General features: G+C 46.3%; 1 protein-coding gene across 1 annotated transcript; it reads left to right on the top strand.

Moving 5' to 3' along the window:
• Positions 1–1,009: 1,009 nt before the first annotated feature.
• MSGN1 (mesogenin 1) lies at positions 1,010–1,898 on the top strand. The gene has a single exon (XM_033125579.1). It carries the CDS (start codon positions 1,242–1,244, stop codon positions 1,821–1,823), a length of 582 nt encoding a protein of 193 aa, XP_032981470.1. The 5' UTR covers positions 1,010–1,241; the 3' UTR covers positions 1,824–1,898.
• The last annotated feature ends 20,134 nt before the right edge of the window (positions 1,899–22,032 follow it).

Raw genomic sequence — 22,032 nt, 5'->3', positions numbered from 1 at the left:
CAAAGGGACCTTAAATAACCATGGCAGAGGACATGTTGATATTTACTCTGAAATGTAACTCACCGTGTTTCTGACGCTAATACTAATTTGTAGAGTTAGTTACGTGGAGAGTAAGTAACGTTCCTGGGACAAATGGGGAATCTGAGACCACCTTGTCCAAAACACAGGGTCTGCCTCTCAGAGCATGGAGGAAGTGAAGCCAACTAGCAGGACCATCCAACTTAACACTTTTAGCGGCATTTGGAGCCGTGGTGGGGAAAACAGGCAGGCTCCCTCGTTCATTTCACACTTCCTCCATCCATTTCAAAAACGAGGTGTGACTCTGCAGCTGGATTAAAACAAAGCAAAATACCTTCAGAAGGCTCAGTGCCAGGTATTCTAGAAACTCCCTGTGTGAAAGGAGCTTTCTCCTTCCTGGTGTTGGCTGAGTGGAAATCTGAGTCTGCTCCATTACAGCAAAGGCTACAAGCTTCTTGAAGGATATTTCCTGCTCATCAAGGAAGGGTCTGGGTTTACTGGAGCTGCTGGCCTTTGTCATTCTGAGTGTAGCCATGCTAGGGGCTTGTCTGTCTCCTACAAAACCTAGGGAACTTTGCTAAGGAGAAAGGGAAGAAGGCAGCTGGTACCCACCATGGGCCTGCTGTGGGCCCTCCTCTCACAGCCTTATGAAATGCGAGCTGTTTATTGTCTGCGTTCAACATATGAGGGAATCTGAGCTCCGAGGGGTTGCCTCCTCCCTAGACCGAGCGGTTTCAACAACAGCGCACCCCATCTGCTCTGAAATGTCCAGGAGGTCTTGCCGGAGGGGGCTGCAGGCCCCTGGGGCACTCTGCTACTCTCCAGCCGGCCCCTGGGCCACCACCTCCTTGTGGCAGATTGCCCAGGTTTGTTTTCTTTGGCTCCCTCATTAATGAGTTCCACAGGACAATGCTAAGTCTAGTTATGCAGCCTTAATTGGTTTAGTTACAACAAGATAATTCCTTTTTTCTTCTCCTGGAGGCCTTTTTGTTTAAAGACATTTTAGCTGGAAGATGCTAATTATCAATGAGGAGAAAGTGACACCTGAAGAGTTCATCTTCCATCTTGGTCCCTGTTTTCTCCTTTGAACTCTCTCTCTCCAAGGCCCTCTTTCCCACTTCATCACTTCTCCCCCACCATCATAAAAGAGAGCTCTGCCCTGGCCCGAGGCAGAACTTTCTCACTTGCCAGGGAGTCCTTCTCTCTGCAGCTGTCTCGCAGGCATGGACAACCTGCACGAGACCTTCCTCAGCCTTGAAGATGGCTTGGGCTCCTCCGACAGCCCTGGCCTGCTGGCCTCCTGGGACTGGAAAAACAGGGCAGGGCCCTTTGAGCTGAACCAGGCGTCCCCCACTCGGAGCATCTCTCCAGCTCCATCACTGGAGTCTTACACTTCTTCTCCCTGTCCAGCTGTGGCTGGACTGCCCTGTGGGCATGGAGGAGCCAGCAATGGAAGCAGTGATGGCTGCAGCGGCCGCGGGACCGGTGGCCTGGTGGAGGTAGACTACAATATGTTAGCTTTCCAGCCTGCCTACCTGCAGGCCGCTAGTGGCCCCAAGCTCCAGAAGGGCACCAAAGTCAGGATGTCTGTGCAGCGGAGACGGAAGGCCAGTGAGAGGGAGAAGCTTCGGATGAGGACCTTGGCAGATGCCCTGCACACCCTCCGGAATTACCTGCCACCCGTCTACAGCCAGAGGGGCCAGCCGCTCACCAAGATCCAGACGCTGAAGTACACCATCAAGTACATCGGAGAACTCACAGACCTCCTCAACAGCGGGAGGGACCCTCGGCCCCAGAGCGCCTGAGTCCCAGCAACTCCACTGGCCCCGTCTCTGGGCGGGAGACAGGAGCCTTACAGACCTGGTCCAGCTCAGGGAACAACCTCACAGAGCTGCTGGTTTAGGAAGCATGGTGGTGACCTTGTTGTCGGGAAAGTTCTAAGGGAATTCCCAGTGGACTTGGTGGAACTGCCAGAACACTTAGCTGCCAGACAAGCAGGTACTTTTGCTTCCAGTTTCCCCACCATTTCTCAGGAGTCTGGCCCTTTGGAAACAGATTGCTTTGCCCTTCTCTGTCCAATTTGTTTTAAAGGGTCGATGATTTCAAATGCAGTTTTTCAATAATGTAAAATGGTGACAATTAATCTTCTTTCCCGATTTTGGTGTTGGGAGCTTTCTTTCTGTTGCTAACTAAACCTGCCTTTTGTACAGGATCCAGTGTGACACCTAGATTCTTATTTAGAAAGCTCTATGTCAAGTAAAGGGCTACAGCGCTCCTGTTTTATTGTGTGTGTGTGTGTGTGTGTGTGTGTGTGTGTGTGTGTGTGTGTGACTGAAATCATGCTTTACTTGTTCAGGGACCCCAAATCACTTAAATGGAGAAGGAATTAGTGTCATGGTAAACAGAAAGTCACAGTTAGACAGGCTGTGTTAAGACAGAGTGACAAGTTAAAGGCCAGCACTCCTTCTCTGAAGGGAAGGAAAAGAAGGCTGCATAGGCTGTGTGTGTGTGTGTGTGTGTGTGTGTGTGTGCCCGTGTGTGTGCGTGTGTGTCGAGGAGGGAATGAGGGGGCAGACAGAGGGAAAGGAGGGCAACTGAGCACCACGGGATGGGCCTGAGGCAGGTCTACGGGGCAGGAGTCCCCTGTGCCAGGCCTGGTATGAATGCAACCTAACCGGATCCCTTCACTTACTCATCTCTCAAGTGAAGAGATTGCTTCAGAGAATAGGAGACTATTCTGATTCAATAGACAAGTGCAGAGACTCAGGATTAGAACTCAAGTCTTTACCTCTGAGGTATTTATTTCTTCACCCACAAGAGCTTTCCTTCCCACCCACCCCCAAATCCCCCTGCATGCACCCATACACAAACATGCACCTCTCTTCATGGTGCCTCATCTTAAGGGGTGACTGCAGCACCCTCAGCTTGGCTAATTTGATGGTACGTGGCATGAAAAGGGGGGCTTTGAATTAAGGAGGTCCTCAGAAAGTAGCACCATGCTTCCCCGAAGAGAAGACCTAACCGGAAAATAAGCCCTAGCATGATTTTTTCAGGATGACATCCCCTGAACATAAGCCCTACTGTATCTTTTGGAGCAAAACTTGTAAGACCCGGTCTTATTTTTGGGAGACACGGTAGACTTTAAGGCTGAATTTGTTCCCCGTCTGATTACTAAACATTTGTATTTGTTTTTCAATGAATTGTCTGTTGATGTCTCCTGTCATTTTTTTTCTTTTTTCCTATTGGTGATTTTTCTCCTTTTTAGTGACAAATTACAAAGGCAGTAGATGTGTTCACAATTTAATGTAGAACTTCTCCACTTATTTTCTTTTCATAAATAAATACAGGAATATGTACATTTTGATAGAATACCTTTAATTCTGCAAATTCCTTTTGGGTTTTTTTTTTTTTTTAACTTGGCAGTATATAGTAAAAGTCCCTCCAAGATAACACAATACATCTTTGATGTAAGTCCCATGATTACTTTGATCTCACAGATAAGGAAACTGAAGCACACACTTGCCCTGAGTCACACATGTGAAAAGTATAGTGCAAAAGCAGACGTTCAAACAATGTTCCATAGCACAGGTGTTGCATAATTTGTTTAATGAATCACATTTTGAATATTGTGTAGGTTGTTTTCAGTGTTTTATTACAGAAGCTGCTTTAACAAGCATCACAAACAACTAGCTTTATCCACTGATATTTTAATGAGCCTGGAAAATTCCCAGAAATGGGATGTCTGGATCAGAATGCATGCACATTTTAAATTCAAATACTGTTAGGTAACTTTTATAAAACTTTATAGTTATTTACCTTTGCTCTAACATTATGTGACAGAACCAGCTGTCCCACTGGATATGCTCAATCTTCTGAAATTTTTAATGGATAAATGATTATTATGTCCCTGTTGTGTTAATGTTAATTTCCCTATGTACTATTTGAGATGGCACATCTTTTTTTTTATTTCATGTGACTATTGTTCATTTTGGTTCCTCTTCAATAACTTGCCAGTTTATGTTCTTTGGCATTTTTCTATTAGGTTATTTATCTTCTTGTTAATAATTTGGGAGAGTTCTTAGTACATTATATGTGTTGAAAATATTTCCTCCCAAGCTATCATTTTCTAATAATCTTTGTTTATGGTGTCTTATATTTATGATTTTGATTCTGGTATCTTTTGTTCTTTGAAACTTTTTATTTTTATGTGATCAAATCTCTCCCTTTTTTATGGCTTATGTATTTCTTCCCTTTGCTTAATTTTTCCCAGTTCCAATGCTATCCAAATGTGCTGATTTTTGCAAATATTTTTATAATTATTTATATATGGATCTTTACCTGCCATTTATTTTCGTCTATAATGCATAGAAGGAATCTAACTATTTCTGATGAGTGTTTTTATAACTGAAGAATATCTTGTCATTGGAGTGTGATGCATGGTGCTGGGCACAGCTGTTAAAATGTCAGCCTCTGTACACAAGTCTTCATCAATGTCTCACATATTTGTTGTCGGTGTTTTAGAGAAGAAACTAGAAAATGTTGGACGATATCAAGACTTTCTCCAAGGGACTCTACCCTGTGCATGTATAGAAGTTCATGTGTGAGTGTATGTATGTGTCCATGTATGTGTGTGTGTGTGGGGGGGGATCTCATGTTTTGGGGATAGTAATATGGGGAAAAGGTTGTCCAGCCTTCGCTCAGCTTACAGATCAATTATTATTTTCCTTGCCATTTTTAAAAGATTGGGATCCAAATGCTCTTGGCTTTTGATTTTTTTCAAGCTCAGGCATTAAGAATGGCCTATAAATAGCTTGGGTAATTTTGGTTGCCCAGGGAACTAAATACTGTGGATTGGTTAAGAAGTCCTGTCCTCACTTTCAAAAACTCCTGGCAAGCCACAGACTCACCGACTAGCTGGGATTGCCTCAGGACTCCTCAGGTGCTCACTGGAGGGCAGGCATCTGGAAAACCAAAGGTGACAGCTTCCTGGGAGGTGGCCGTCGGCCCAGGGCCTTGCCTCCCACAGGGGGCTGAGCTCGGCACAGCTGCAGTCCTCCCCAGACTGCCATGGGCAGCCCCTGGCCCTGGCCCGGAGATGCCGCTGCCCATCTACCACATTTGACTTCTGCAGCCCCAATGCAATTGCTTCCCTGAGGGGAGGATTCCTGGCACCAGTCCCTGATTCCTCTAGGAAGCATTTCAAAGCTCCCTAGTTGGTGGCGGGAAAACTCTAGGATAGAAATGAGTTACTCCTGGTGCTTGGACAGGGAGCCACAAAGCGTGTGTGTCCAGCGTGCTGTGGTTGGAATTTCCATATTTTTTATTTTATGTTCTCCTCCTAACAACTCCAGATGGAGGGCATGATCAGCCCCATTTTAAGGATGAAGAAACTAAGGCTTAGGACCGCGAAGCAGGACAAAGCCACATGATTAGCTAGTGGCACATAGTTGACTTGTTGGCTAGTGAGTTAGGCTCTAAGGTCAAAGCTCAGGCCCCTTCCAGCAAATTATGCGGCCGTAAGCTCCACCTGAGGACACTGCGTACATGGGGCTGGCTGGGCACCAGTAGAGCCTTCTGGGTAAATGTCCCCTCCCAGGGCCTCTGCTTCCCCAGCCCTGGGGCCCTCATTTCTTTCACCATCTGAAGCACTTCAGAAGGGGCAATTCATCTTGTCCTCTAAATTGATTCCCTTTGAACTTCTGCCTCCGCCCAGACAGTTCCAGAATTTCCTTTCACTGTTTTGCTGGTGCCTAGAGTCCTTCCTAACCCACAGAGGAAACCTGAGTTCTGTTCATTTGTGGTCAATAAACTGTTCCACAGTTCACACTGGCCTGAGGTTTCTTTGTTCTTCTTGTACTTTCTGCCACATTAGCTAATTGGGAGAGAGACCACAGCTGGGGTGGGGAGAGGCTCCACAAAGTGACGAGTAGACAGAATTACCCTTATGCTTATCAAGTTATTCTTTTAAAAACAAGAGCAAAAGAAGATGCATATGTAAGTGAGTTTCGGTGTTGTTGCCTTTGAGGTCGTAGTACACTGGTTCTTTCAGTATGTTCCGTGCCTGCACGGAGGCATCATGTGATTCCCAGAAGTTCCCTGGGCCTGGGCCCTGACCCCTGACCCCTGTGGGCTCATTTGCCTGCAGCCAGAGCTTGGCACATTCTTCTCCTATCTTGCAAATGAAATACTGACGCTGAAGCAGCGCCTCTTAAGAGCACCCAGAAGGACTTGATCTTGATATTTTGGTTCCAGAGAGGTCCTTGAACTTTGAGGAGGAAGAAAGCAGAAAACTTCTGAGGGGGCTGGGGGAAAGCACAATGACTTGTCTGTCTCTTGGGTTTGAAAACTACTGACTTTCCCTCCCTTAGCCGAGTGTCCCCTGAAGTTCCTCATATGAACTCCGTTGACTTGTTTCTCTTTAACTTAAGTGGGGAGACAGGGTGGGGTTGAAGGTCAGGGACCTGTAGGAGAGAGGAGAGTTTAGAAGGCAGCACCGTGGGCTATTCCCAGCCCAGCCAACAACCGTGGTCGGTTCATCCTCTGAGGTGTCAGGCTCAGGGCCAAGGGCTCTGTGTGCTTTTTCTTCTTCCGTCTTGACTGCGAACAATTGGAGATGGCTCTTATTAACCCATTTGCAAATAAAGAAACAGGGTCAGAGGGGCCCCGTGACCTTGCCCAAGGTCGCATCATGGGTGCAAGGCCCAGGATTCTGCCTGGGTCTGCTTGACTCATTCCTTTGACTACACCAAGGTGTAAGTGCCAGAAAAGCAGCGGTGAACAAAACAAACAAAAGAAAAGTCTCTGCACTCCAGCCTTTCCCACTAGTTTGCGCTCTCCTTTCAGGAAACTCTGTATTTGTATTTGCATTGTCCAAACAACTGACTAACATTTATATAAATCAGGACATGTTTTAAATTGTGACACCCTTTCCACACTCCTCCCATGTGGTGTGCAACTTCTCCTCCCTCTCTCTCTCTCTCTCTCTCTCTCTCTCTCTCTCTCTCTCTCTCTCTCTCTCTCTCAATGGCATTCGAGAAAAAGTGTGGGAGTTTTGTAATAACTTTGGGGCATTCATATGCCTCCAACGGTATATAAACTAGATTCAAAGCACCTGTTCTCAGGGACTACAGCTTACATATCTTTTCCTTCAGTTTCTTTAAGGCAGAAAGTGACAAAACTAAAAGTGGCAATAATTATAAGAGCAAGAACAACAGCTAAAATTCATTTTCTGCTTACTCTGGGTGAGGCACTCACTGTTCTAAGTACTTTGCATGACATGACTGTTTTAACCTTTCTATGAAGAAATAACTACTTTAACAACCCTCTGAAGTGAGGACAAAAGTTATCCCCATTTTTATAGAAGGGGAAACTGAGGCACAGAGGTGTGAAAACTTGATTCAAACCCCAGCCCTGCTATAGTAGGTGTGTCTTTCAGTTGCTTTAGTGACAACAAAGCCTTTTACATACCTTATCCTGTTTAATTCTTACCTGCACCCCACTACATATGAGGTTGGACAGGAATTATGTGTACTTCACAGATGAGGCGAGTAAGGCTCGTAATGACAAAATAGTAAAACTCTTAATAAACGACAGAGCTGGCTCCAGAATCCAAAATTTCACACTCCTCCTCTGGTTCTTCCTGGCTAAACTCTGCTGTCTCCTGAGTGCCTCCAGTCTCGTACCCTAAACCCTGCCCCCAGGGGCGTCCTCATGAAGACAGAACAATGAAATGTGCTCGATGGTACATTTCTGCAAGGTGGGTTTTGTTTTGCACGGAACCTGTGTGCTTTTTTAATCTAATCAGCTTGCATACACAAAACAATCAACACCCTTGTGTAATGTAGGGTGTGCAAACCTAAAGCCTTGTACAGAATTTTATTCCCCTTCGTAATTCAAGAATCAGCACTCCCAAGAGACCCCATCACTATTTTTACTGCATGTCTGATTACTTCCTAGCAGAGAAAGTAGATAACATTCAAGTTCCAGGATGCTAAAAAACATCAAAAACCTGATCGGGAACGGCTGGGAGTCCGGCAGAGGGCTGAGGCCTGTTGTCACTGGAACAGAGAGGAGAGGGCTGCAATGATGGTGGGAGCTGCCAGACCAGCAAAGAGTGTCACTGAAGGAGACTGGAGTCCGATTTCAGCCTGGCCCCTCCACTCTGCTGGATGAAGGTCCACTGCCTAGAGAGGGACGAGGGATGAAGGCAAGTAAAGCGCTGAAAGGAACCAGTGCTCTTTGCAGGACCCAGGGGAGGTGTCACAAAGGAGGTGGCTCTTGACATTTCGTCCTCTGAGCACTGCAGGGAGCCAAGGGCATCCTAAGGAGGGGAACAGCATGTGCAACGGTGTGGCGGTCGGAAAAGCTCCAGGGTTTGGGATCAGAAGCGGGCGGTCTGGCTGAAGCACAGACTAAGTTTGGAGGAGCAGGGAAAGGAGAAGGGACAGGCAAGCAGGAGGCTGGGGGCCTGAAGGTCCTTCAAGCTGGGGGGAAGCAGACAACCTGAGAGAAGCCCCTCTCACTCACGGGCTAACTCAGGTAAGTCTCCTATCAAAGCACCTGGCACAGAACGTAACACCTGCGTAAAGAGCCATGGACGCTCTGGTCCACGTGGCTCAATTGCTAAACACTCAGGTTTGTCTCCTTATACTTCTTACCTGGTACTTCTTTACATACCCACAAGGAGAAATCCAGTCTTTAGCGTGTTTCTTAAAATCCTCTTTCTTCTCATATCTGCTTTCTCTGTACCTCACAGCTCTTCTCAGATCTTTTTTTCAAGCTCTGCAAAAATTCGTCCCCACCCAGTTCTATGTGCACGACTCTCGTCCTGCGCCCCTTCCTCTGTCCCCCCACGGCCCCGCCCTCTCTTCTGGTCACAGCCACCCAGCCCTGGAGCTCACCTACCTGGAGGGAGGGAAGGGGGAGAAACGAAGCGGACAAAGCCAGCATCCTCTTCTGTCGCCAGGTACACTCAGTGTGCCTCCTGTCCTACCTGTGGGCACAGCTGTCCTACCTGTGGGCACAGCACGCCACGCTGTCCTGGCTCGCAGGGAAGGGCCCCTTTCCTTCTTTCAGTCATTTATGCAGATTATCAAACATGTACGAAGTAGCCAGACATGACGAGGCTTTGGAGCAACAAAAGGGTGGAGAGTGACCAAGACACCACAAATGTAAACGCAAGTAACGTGTGTGTGTTTTAACCCGTATTGTTTTGTTTAAACCTTGTAACAACCTTGTGAGGGCAAAATGCAGTCTCTGTCCTCAAGAAGTTTAAATGGAGTTGGGGAGATAGGCATGTGCCTAAAGAAGCACAACACGGGCATAAAATAAAGGCATGAAAACATTTTAGCAGCGTCTAAAATCAGTGGGGAAAAGGGAGGGAGCGAGGAGTTCTGTTTGAAGGGCTCCTGGATTTGTAGGTGAGCTGGCACTGCACTTGAACCTGGAAGGATAAGGGGGATGTTGACAGGGCTGGAGGGCGACTCCAGAGAGAAAGAAAGAAGGGCAAAAGCACAGGTACAAAGGCAGGAGTCAGTAAGAGGCACAGCACGGGGGTACGTAGCTGAGACAGAGAGGGCAGAAGAGTGAGTTTGGGTACAGATCGCAAAGGGCTCAAATGCCAGCGAAGGGGTTGGACTCAACAAACACCTTCATTTTTTCGTTTGACACATTTGCAAGGAGATGTGAAGATGACCGCTTTATTTACTGAACAAGAATTTATGAGCCGATGACATGTTTCTTAGCCTGTGCTTGGTTCCTGGGAGAGAGGCAGGGTCCCTGCCGTTTGGAAGTTTATACTCTAGTGGTGACTGAATAGACTGGACGGTTAGAGAGCTCTGTGGCTCACCAAGTGAGTCTGCAAGGAATTCAGGGGGTGCAAGCACAGGAGGGAGAGCTGAGGGGTTACAACAGGGGTGTCCAAACTGCGGCCCGCGGGCCAACTGCGGCCCACGATCCATTGTTATTTGGCCCGCAGCAAATTCCCAAAATATATTTAGTTGACTTAAATAAACCAGGTGAGGCAATACGTACTTCACCTCGAGTGAGTGGCCCGGCTGTTTGTGTATTTTACCGCATACGGCCCTGGGTGAAAACCGTTGAAAAAAGTTTGGACACCCCTGGGTTACAACATGTGAGAGCCAAGGCTGGAGGGGTGGGGAGGGAGCGGAGGAGAGCAGAGTATTCCTAGTGGAACTGGGGAGTAGGGAGAATGAGGGGCCAGGAGACGGTGAGAAGGGAAAGATGGGTCCAGCTTTGGAAAGCTCTGGAAAAGCCAGTGCAGAAGTCATCATTTCCAAATTCTGACCAGTCCGTGAGCATTCTGCTGTTCTGGAATGTTGATTTCAGTGCATAACTGTCTCTGTAGACTGCTAACCTCACACGGGCTACATCCTAACACTTCCAGTAAGACTGTGAGGTGCCTGGCTCTGTTTATAGACGAGAAAACGAGGCTCAGAGAGGTGAAGCAAATTTCCTGGGGTCTGTGGCTCGATGAGGGCTCCAGGGCTTCCCCTCCCCCTCAGCTGCAATATCCTCATTCACTTAAAGAACCTGAAAATAGAAACTGCAGAGTGATAATCACGTGGGCGGAATGATTGCCTAGGAGGCTTCTGAGCACAGGTACTACCTGTGATTAACACTTACAAAGGATACACTGCAGGAATGGGGGTGGCAGATTTATTCCTCCATTTACAGCTGAATTAAGGAAGAGCCAATGCCTCCCCATTTTGATCTGTTTTCTTGTTTGGGGGATGAGCTCTTCAAAAATCCTAGGGGTTTCAATAGGTGTATAAAACCAAATAAAATGCTCCAGTCACTTCTGCAGGGTCTCTGGTTCTTGCAAAAGAGGCCCAATCAATCCATCCCACTCTGGTGTTCCCCTGCCCGCCCCTCACCACAGCAGGTGAGGGTCCAGATGCTCCCAAGCCAGCTTTTAACGCCCTTAACCAGCCTGGAGGCATCAAGTGGGCCCCTGGGGGGCCGAGGGGCCAGGAAGCTCCATCATAATGGGCTCTAGTTAAGAGGAACAAAAGGCGCAGAGAAACGCTAGGGCCTCGGTTTTGTGTGTCTGTGTGTGTTTTTGGTATGTGTGTGTATTTTAAATACCAGGAGGGAATAACAGTTTCCATTCCTGAGCCGGAGGCAGTTCTTCCAATGCTGAGGGCCCCTTAGCAATAGAGAGAGCAGTGCGTCCCTGCAGAGGCAGGAGCCCGAGGCAGATGCGATCACCCCCACTTTTGGAACCTCCTGCCCATCCTAGGTGTGAACAGAAGCTTTTTTTTCTTCTTTATCTTCCTTTTTTCCTTCCTTCCTTCCTTCCTTCCTTCCTTCCTTCCTTCCTTCCTTCCTTCCTTCCTTCCTTTCTTTTTTGTTTTTTACTGTAAGCAGTGGGTAAGTTTCCCTTATCAGGCACCCAGTCGCTACTGCTTTCACACCCACCCCCCTCAGGTGTCTGAATTCCGTGGTGAGGGGACAACCAGCGGTACCCTAGCAGCTCGAGCTCAGCAACCACCAGGCTCACAGGGGCTCACATTTGCGCTGCCAGGGGGGCTGTTGCTGGAAAACAAGTAATCATTCAGGACGCTTTATTTCTGGGCAAGTGGGCACGTCCTGCAGACCTGGCCCTGGACTGCAGGGAGGGAAGAGCAGAGCTGATGGGCTACTCAGCAGATGCCCACGGGTGCACCTGGGGGGTGGTGGTGGAGGTCTGCACTCCTGGGCACAGGCACCGTGGGACTTAACTCTTCTTCTGCCTCTTGCTATTATACAGATACACCCCCTCTTCCAGTTTGAGGGGCTCCAGGCCAGGACTCAGCTTATTTTCCTTCATATCAGGTAGTGAATTTTTGGTGGAAGGACAAGATTAGCTCAGTTCCTGTACCTTTAGCAAGATCTGAAACCTTCTTAATTGTATTTTAAAATAACACCGAGGATGTGGTGTAAGGCATGTGGAAGGCAAGGAAGGAAAGAAAGAAGTCTCACCTAAAGCCTCCTTCCAATGAACAGTGTCATCACCGCGTTTAATGCTCGACAAACACATGTATACATTAGAAGCTGGAAGTGCAGACGTCCTCAGAAACCCGTAATGTAGATAAGAATATGATTTGGGGAAAGTGCCATTGATTTCTGGGTGAAAAAGAAGCTTAGCTTGTATCTGAGCTGCCAAGATGCTGGTGCTACAAGAGATACGTTCTCTCAGGTGCCAGCACTTCTTCCTAAAGATAAATAGAGGGTGAGATGTGGAATTTCCAAGGAAATTCTTCACAAACCATCCTAGTCTTTGGCTAAAGTTCTAGACCCTGTTTTAAACAAACAGGACTCCCTTTGGGAAAATTGCTTCAGTTTTACACAAGGGCCTTAGTTAGTTTCTGGATTTTCCGGAAAACAAGTATATCTTTTATAAAACATATTTCTATATGCTTCTTGTTCAGATCTCTGAATTCTAGATTCTAATATAAAGTCATATCCTTCGAAACTAACTTTTATACCAAAAGAAGATTGGAGACAGTAGGTATCTATGATGTCTTTTATATAATAATTATATAATTAAAAATTTTACCTGTAGCATCTATTGAAATTTCTCAGAGAAGAGAGATGTATGTGTTAGATCACTCAGTAGGCCTGGTAAGTCAGCTTCCTGTCTTTGTGTGGAACCAAATCTAGTTATAGTGAAATATTGCTGAAGTGGCTTTTCCAAGTCTGTTAGCCAGGAATGCACTTTCTTGCACACAGCAGGTCTGATATGGGCTCCACATCACATATTACTACACTGCAGTGGAAATACAGCTGCAGGAATTAGAAGGCATTTATTGGTGAGGTTGGCCGGCATCATAAACACTATCCTGGCCGCCTAACAACTCCGGTGAAATGCATTTGGTTTTACCACATTAAACTAGAGGCTGCCAGTCTAATGCTGCTCTGTAGTATGGACTCATTAACTTGGATAATATTAGCTAAATACATCAAGGTCAAGAGGCCAAATAAAATCCCAAGAGATTAAAGCATTCAACTTTTAGGTCTAATGATTCTTAAATTTTGGGAGAGGATAGTCATAGTTTTGTATAAAGGTTATATAGTTTAATATGCAAATAATGATAGAGGTACTCCCCAAATATGGGGAGTTATACATAGAAGATTTCATGTCCTAGGCATAGGCCTATCATGAAATATTTGAAGTAAAGAAAGTTATAAGTTAAAATAAAATGACAGTTCAATGTCTATCTCATGGCTTGTAATGACAATGGCTTTTTAGGCTGGGTCACTCATTAAAGAAAGGGCTACAGCTCTTCTGAATTAAGGTGCTGATTCATTGCAGTTTCCCTCTTTTCCAATTATCCATAACTAGAAAATCCGACTTTTTAAATTAAGTTGCATTCACTTGGTCTTCAGTCTGTCCATTGGAATTTTTGAGCTAGTCTATTTAAGCAAGCATGAAAACAGTCGTGGCTGAAAAACTTACTCACACCTTCTGATACTGTACTTTCTTCCTTCAGGAAGGTAAACACATGTACTTCAAATCTCTTCAGGTGGGAAAGAAACTTTATGGCGGTTACATCCATGGAGTGGAAGATAGTTTCATGGAAATCTTCAGCATTTACACAGCATATATATATATATATATGCATATACACACACACACACACACACACACAGAGAGAGAGAGAGAGAGAGAGGGAGAGAGAGAGAGAGGTGGGAAAAAAGATATTATAATAAGATCAGTGCTAGAGGGCATCACTTAACATTTGTAACTAAAGTCTAGATTTCAATCCAAAGAGAACAACCGCCTTAAATATTTCTCACTGTCTGAAGTTCTCATAAAACAGACAAACCTCACCATCCAGACACTGGATCATTTGCACACAACAGAAACAGAATATCAATATCTTAGTCCTTCTGGGGAAGTGAACTTGAAGGGTCCATTAATGCTGAATTAAAAAATTTGCTTATCATAAATATCGATAAGGTAAATAAAAATGCTGTTAAAATAGTAAAGAAAAGTGAAAACTATTGAGAGTAGGGGGAATAGTTTACTCCCTGGTAGATAAAATATTGACTTCTGAGCCTCCTAACAGCCAAGGCAGGAAAAGAAATAGTGTATGGAATCAATGTCTGCAGACAAAATGTACAAAAGAAAATGTTCATGGCATTAAGTGCTAAAAATGCACTGGTATAACGAGGGCCAGTCCATTATTGGTCAATCTTCAAAAATCGTTTCCTAGAAGATGAAAAGATACGATGACTTTACTGTTCAATATCAGCCAAAGACATGATGTAATTTGCTCTCAGGGAGAACTATCACCCTAGGAAATGAGTTCAGTTGGCCAAATTTCTAATTTCTAGGAAGAAACATCTTTATTTGGTGGAATGTGTAAAATTGATCAAAAAAGAAAAAAAAAGAAAAATTCTGGAAGCTGTTCCAACTGACGTCATTGGATGACACCATTTCCAGGGGTAGGAGGACGCTCTAGTGTAGCAGGTCTGGTATCTCAAAGATAATAGAGCTTTGATTCCTGGTCTTGACACTCATCAGCTGTGTGACTGTGGGAAAGTTACTTAATTCTTCTGAAGTTCTTTATCTGTGAAGTAGGAATTTCTTGGGGCACAAGGCTCTTACGCAAAAAGCACCTGGCAAATTATGGACACACACTCAGGAAGCATATTAGAAACTCCCTTCTCTCCTTCTACTTCCAGTTCCTATCTGGAAGAAAAAAACTTCCCTAAATGTGTGTGGGGGGGCTGGGAGGAAGGGGCTGTGGAGAACTACTGAGCGTAAATTGTAATTCTCAGTATTTCAGCAATTATTTCACCGTTTTGGGCAATAATTTTTTATATTAAACATTTTTTATATTAAAAAATGCCCAAGAGTAGCAAAATTAAATTGTCTAGGGCAGTTAAGTGAAAAAAGAAGTATACAGATCTGTATACTTTCTGTGCTCATGGAAATCCTACTGGAAGTAAATATAACAATAGTAATGTGAAGATTTCTGCTTGTAGGATTAGGAGGTATTTAAAATTTCGGTTGCCATCTTGTGCTGATGCAATGGCAAGAGTCGGCCACAGGGTGGAGCCTGTGCCCCTCTAATGGATTTAGGAAGCGCCACGGTGCGGCTGGTGAACAACTTGAATGCTGAGTGCATGGTGACCTTGGGACATTCCTAGTCCCTGCAAAGGCCCCTACTGAAATAAAACCTGCTCTAAGCCCTCCTTTATAACATTAGTGGCCCCATTTCTGGTATGTATGTGTATTGGGGCGGGGGGAAGCGAAGTGCCAAAATGAGGCTGAGATTGAGAAAGACATTCTCGAGTCTGAAGACCAGGAGACCAGGTCTCCCCACGCTTTACTGAGTTGAGCGGGACTTCTCCTCTGGCCGCTGTGGATCACTAGCAACCAGAGTGGAAGGGGAAGTCTCATAGCAGAGACAAGTGCCCACCACAAGCTCAGAAGCTGGAGGCTCCAGAACATTCAGGTAGGAGATTATGAGGTGAGAGTGGGCACCTGCCTGAGCAGATGTCTTGGTGACCTGGGCAAGCGCGCAGAGCACTGGGGAGGCAGGGAATGGGGGCCAGGGGGGCCAGGAGGAAGACGCTGTTTCTATTTCCACGCTTTGGCTCAGCGAGAATGAGTTTTCCCTGCACCTGCTGGATGGATCCCACTTGGGAGGGCCCTGAGGCATGCAGGTTCACCCCCTGGGAGAGCCCTCTGTCGGGGAGGGGCCGGATTGCACAAGGAAGTAGGAGATGCGGAGGGGAGAGGTGGCAGTCTGGACTGGGACCTCCCATCTTAGTGGAATGGCAGGAGGACCCTGTCAGGTCCTCTGAGGTGCGCACACCCCTCATCCCTACCAACAAATGAACCCACATCAGCCACTTGTCACACAAAAGCACTGATGGCCAGTTGGTGGCAGCGAGTCATGTCAGAGGACCACAGCAGTAGCCAATTCAGTAAAACACAAAGAAAAAAAAGAAAACCCCGAATAACACACCCACACCACAAAACGCTTGGGTTTTTCTTCCCCTCTTTCTCTCCTCTCTGCCCCAAATATTGGAGGTCTTGATCGCATAGAAGGAAAGGAGTACGTTGGGAAATATCTTTCCCCCTCTCTGTCACCCCTCTCCACTCCAAGGTGTCTCCGACTCCAGCTCCCTTCTGCCGTAAGACCAACCAGGAACTGGGGGAAGTGAAAACTGTGCATTGGCTATCAGTACTGGCTGTGTGAAATTTTATTTCAAGCTATACTGGATTTTTAACCAAAACTACCTGACGAGTTGTGGCATCTGCCCAGGGTGTCACTGAGGGCCAAAAAGAGCCATTTGAAAGGACATAGTTGAAATTGGTGACTGGGAAACGAATACTTTTCAGATTTATTTTCAAGTTAAGGCTGATCACAATTTTCTCTTCTTTGGCAATAAGCAGTGCCGGTCAGTGCTCTTCCGCCCAGGCCCATCGCTGAGGAGAGGTGGAGGGGAGCGCTCTGGGGTACAATGCAGTGACTGGCGGGGCACCGTCCGCCTTCTCTTCATGTCCCCGCTCTTCCTGGCCCCTCCTCGGGTCTAAGCACTTTTAGCTCAAACGCCTGAGTGGCATCGCTCTGGGCTTTGTGGAATCCAAAGACGCAGTTCTTCTGTTAGTTCCAGAAGAAAAGGGATTGCGAATCAGGGGCAGGAGGCTTCCACCTGCCTAGGGCAGGCGTCAGAAAGCTTCTGGAAAAGCTGGATGGGAAATCCTGTGGGCTGTGGTGGGCCATACAGTCTGTGTTGCAAATGTTCAAGTTCGCCTTTAGTAGTTTGAAAGGAGACATGGATAATACACAGATGAAAGGGTGGGTTCCAACGGGAGCTTGACTTACGGACAGTGACACTTGAATTTCATGTAATTTTCATGTGCTGTGGAATGTCGTTCTTGTTTTGATTTTTTTTCAACCATTCTTAGCTTGAGGTTGTGGCTTACAGACCCCCTGCCCTAGATCGTCCCCTTTAGAATTATGTTGGTCAATAAATATAGCCCTAGGTGTTCCCTGCAAGCAGTTTTTCTGCAAAACCACCCAGGTGGGAGAGCAAAATGCAGAGGATGTGATAGTTCCTCACAGACTCTTACGCCAAACCTTCTGGGCTCCAGCACAAGGAGTCTACCCCGACTCCCCCCGGGCGTTTTGGCTCAGCTTCAGCCCTCCTCTCCTCTGTCTTGGTTGTGAAATTCCTGGGGGACAGTGGCTGTCAGAATCCATGATGACTAACTCAGAGTCCTGCAGAGCGTGTGTGTGTGTGTGTGTGTGTGTGTGTGTCTGTGTGTGTGTGTGAGAGAGAGAGAGAGATTCCTGGAGGAGGCATCACAAGTGGGAGAGGGGCGAGAGTCTCTTAGAATCACCTCACACACGGGACAACACGAGTGCCAAGAGCAAAGCGACTAACCCAGTACAGCACAGCCCAGAGGCCGGCCGAGGACTAGGAAACAGTTACATGAACGTGCATGCTTTTGAGAGCATGTTGTGGCTTAATGTCCTACTAGGTGTGCGGGGAAGACAGACTGGTTTTCTGAGGACCCTCTGCTCGGCATAAACACACACAGAATAGTGCTGTTTCTTACAATCACTGTCCCCAAATGGAATATAGTCACCTCCGCCTTCCCACATCCTGGGTAGCTTTCATAGGCTCTAGTTATTTTCTTTTATTAAAACTAGCCCTGTCCAGTTTATGATGCCTTACTCATGTGATCAGAATTGTTCCCCTTGTGCGTTTTAGGCCATCGCCATGCTCAAAGGGCTTGGAGTGGGGAGTGGGGCGTGGTCTTCATTTTTTCCCCTCCTCTTTCTCTTCCCTCTGCTTCTCCTGCCTTGTCTAGTCTTTAATACAGTGGAGTATTGGGGGCAGTGGTCTGCTGTAAGTGTTTAACGACCAGCTCTCTGGAAAAGAGGCCCTGATGGGTAGTGCTGGGGGTCGGCGTCCCTCCATGACTGATTTCAGGCTACCACTGTGGTGTCGCTGGATGTGGAGTTGGGAAGAGGTGTGCAGTAGCACAGTGTCCCAAGCTGATGTCAGCCGGAGAGAGCACCCCCCTGGATGAAGGAGAAAGGGCCCGTCTCTACGTGAGTGGGCACAGATATAGTCCTCTCTTTGCTGACTGCCACCTCTGCTGTCCTCTGGGGGCAGAATTTCTCAGTGAGCCCCCTGGACCCCCACTGCTTAGTCCCTGCGTGAGGGGGGCCAAATCTCCCTGTCCTCCTCAGCTCCGGCTGCCAGTGCCCTGCCCCCGTGGGCAGCCCTCCCGTGGGGTACCTGCAGGATGGCCCAAGCTGAGCTCCATCCCCTCGTGGGAAGCCACGCACCCCTGACACAACAAGTCACAGGAATAGGGCGATGAATGCCTGTCTGCCCGCCGCCAACTCTGGCAAGGAACTGTTGTTTCACTCTCACCGCCCTTCTAGCACCAAATACAGCGATGTGAAGGAGCTAATACTTGATAATGGTAATAGACGGCTGTGCTACTGGTTTATGAGTTCACTATACTCTACCTTTTATTGTTGTTTTACAGTGTGTTCTTTCCACTTATAAAAAGTTTGCTTTAAAATAACATGCTGTGCTACGTGGGCAGCAGCCTCCTACGTCTTGCATTTCCCGTGTCTTTGCATCATTTTCTCTTGTGCTTGATTTAATCTTGTGTTGTACAGTAGCATGGCGTACAGCCTATACCATGTAGCCTAATTGTATAATATATATGTAATATATTTCCTAGTGAATTTCTTTTAGTGTAACTATGTCCCATGCAATATTTGGATAATCTTCTAAAAGAAACACTTTGTCAGAGAACAATGATTTAAGGAAGCATATTTCAAAAATCAATGACATTATATGAGTCTTAAAATGTATATGCATCCCCATTTATATTAGAACACAAAACAAATCTGGAAAATTAAAATATGTGTGAGTTTTCGGACATGTGGATTAATGGAGAAACACACTAAAAATGCCTCCAGGTTTGGTATACCCTGATTTGTTTGGTTATGGGTCAGTGGTTTTCAGGGTTAGAATTAAGATGTGAGTATTACTAGATGAGTTAATAGTTTTGGAAGAAAAGGAAGGAATAACCTTAACTTTTTTAAGGGTAATGATGATTCCCCCCCCCCCCCCCATTTTGGTCTTTTTAAGAGTGCTAGCCCTATTCTAGCAGCTAGTTGAGAGAATACTTGCAAATATGAACTGTTTGGTTTGTGCTTGCACATTTCATTTTATACAGAAGGAGTTGGATGCCTATTCAAAATTGTCCTGTGAGTGCCAGCCTGCCCCAAGGAGACAGGCCTGGCACTTCCTGACAGTGCAAATTTTCCAGCATCTCTGAGAAGGAAGTGGCAGGCAGTTTGCCTGCTGGTAGTGAGCCCTGATTGAGAAAGGTTTCTTCCAACACCAAATGAACTGGGCTTACCTACCAAGAGAACTAAATAAACTGGGGATGTATGTTCAGAGGATCATTTGGACAGTTCGAAAGACTGAACTTGAAATACAGGTTTCTCATCAGCAAACAGGCTGCCTGGGTACCTGCAGGATGGAGAGGGGTGGATGGCGACATCAGCCTGTTGCCTCAGGTGCTGGGTGAACTGACTCCTGTGGGATGCAGTCTGAACTTGAATGGAACGGTTGTCGTATTATTTCCTGATACCTGATTCAAAGACTTGGGGGGCGAGGTGTCCATTAGCTTGAGTATGTGACTGTCTTATGCTATTGGAAGGAACCAAAATGGGAAGGCAGGAGCAGCTGGAAGGGGCTGAGGACCTCTATCTGTGCTCTTGTCCTGGCCCCAGAAATGTTAGGGATAGAACTAAATCTATGGGTTACTTTACAAACCAGTTTGTGTTAAGCATAACCAGTCTTTGGAGTTTATATTGGATCTGGCCCATTGGCCTAACTTGCCTTTTGCGTAAATTTTCCATGGACCGTGAGCTTTTCATGGGCAGGGATTCTGTATGGTTAATATGTAGTGAGATACTAATTTAAAATACTAATCAAAGTACTTCCCCCTTCCACATTTTTTTGTAGGCAATCTTCCTCCTATTTAATCAGAGGCAAGGATTAGGACGGTTAATATAGGGATGCAAAGAGAAAGAATTTCACTTTTGACTTGCAAAAATAGTCTCTTGAAGCCCATCACAATGACTTGCGAGGAAGGAATCAATCACTGTAGCTCAGGAGCCAAGGTTCTGGCATAAAAAACATATGGGAAAAGGAACCAATGAAGAACCAGTTTTCCTACAGTTGATAGAACAGGCGATGAGGTAGTGGGAAGACCTTTGGAGTTTAGATCTGAGAGAGGTGGTGGAGGCCCTTAGAAGGGGGGGGAGATGGAAATCCCAGGAGTCCCAGTGCAAAGGATACCAGTATCCATTTTTCCAAATTATATATAGGTATCTGCATCCAGTGTGGCATTCGCACCAAACAGTGGTGGCCGCTGAGTGAGCTGTGTGGGAGTGTGGGCCGAAGAATACTTTAAAGGATGTCTCACAGCCCGTGCAGGGCAGGGAAAGGGACTGAAAGGTCCTAAAGACTGCAGAGGTGCTGCAGAAGTGCTGTAAGTAGGCTGATGGCCCAAAGCACTAGGGTCAAGTCCATAAGGAACAGAGTGAATTAAAAAAGCAACTGAGGGCCCCACAAAAACATAGATATTGGTGATGACTGATGGTGTAGGATGAATATCAAACTTTGGCAGCCCATCCCAGCCGAGGCCCACGGTGGAGACTTTACTCCACTCACACCCACTGCGGGGGCCATACACAGCCCTCCACAGACCATCGGAGTCTCAGAGGACAGGGGAAGGCAGGGGGCAGGCGAAGAGCCTAAATTTACAGAATTGAACTTCAGGAATCACCAGATTTACCTGGAATTACCAGGATCACTTTTTTCCTTCTATACAGAAGTGGGTTCTCAAGAGCTAAGTCAGGGATAAAGAAATAAAAGGAAATCTTTACACCTGTGGATCTGAGGCCTTGAAATTCACATTCAGTAACCCCAGTTCTTTGCACTGAGCCTGCTATCGTGGTGATGCTCAGACAACCTTTGTTGATTGTTGACTAGGGGAAAGAATGAGTGCAAGCTAGCTCCTCTGATTGTCAGGGAGTCACAGGCCAGCCCTCTAGCCTAAGGGGCCTGCCTGTCATCATGTGGCAGGACTTCCAGACTCTGCCTGGGGATGGTTTACATATAAAGAGAATGGGGTTCAACCAGCCACTCACAACCTACTACTTCGTTGTGAGAACAGAAGGGTGTGCTTTGAAGCTTCTGTGGGATTTATGGTGAGGCTCCTCATTATCCAGCTAGGAATTTATTTTGTTTATGAGAAATTCCTCTTTATACCCAGAAAAGGACGATGGGTACTAAGGGCCGGAAAGAAAGTAGAAGATAATTCACACTATTATTACTCCCTTTGTGCTTGAAGCACTAAAGCCAAGACAAAATTTTAAGTTAGTATTATTATCACACCCATTTGATAATGATTAAATGGTAGCTGTGGTTAGTACAGTTGGGACTCAATAAAGCTTCGAATGTGGGTCCAATGAATTAAGGAATGGAAATTGCGTCCCAGGCTCAAGGCTACAGAGGTGGTAAGTGGTGAAGCCTGAAAACAACTCTGATACCTCGATGTTTCCATTATGCTGTGATGTGCATTCTAGGCTTGTCATGAGTTCGTTGGTGATCATTTACTGAAACCCTCTTTTTTCCATAGTCTTGGATCTTTTGGTCATCGTTATTTTGACTCTCCAAAGCACCTGGACATATGCATCCTTCCCCAAAGCAGGAGAAAAGGGGAGACGTGTAAAGACTCAGACAGACTTAAGGTGCACAAGATGGAAGTTGAGGGACCACAGCTTCTGGGGCCTCTATTTTCTCAGTAAGTAGGTGGCCAGAATATCTGCTAATGACACCTGGGGAATGGGCTGGCGTGGAGACCCTCCAGGGGCTGGGAATGGAGAAGAACTGAACAGGGTTCTCTGGGAAATGTTGACAAAATCAGAGTTAAATAAAAGATTT

Source organism: Rhinolophus ferrumequinum, chromosome 13, assembly GCF_004115265.2.
Source record: "Rhinolophus ferrumequinum isolate MPI-CBG mRhiFer1 chromosome 13, mRhiFer1_v1.p, whole genome shotgun sequence".
Lineage (NCBI taxonomy): Eukaryota > Metazoa > Chordata > Mammalia > Chiroptera > Rhinolophidae > Rhinolophus > Rhinolophus ferrumequinum.
The sequence above is the reverse complement of the archived record's forward strand: the minus strand, read 5'-3'. Positions and strand labels throughout refer to the sequence as shown.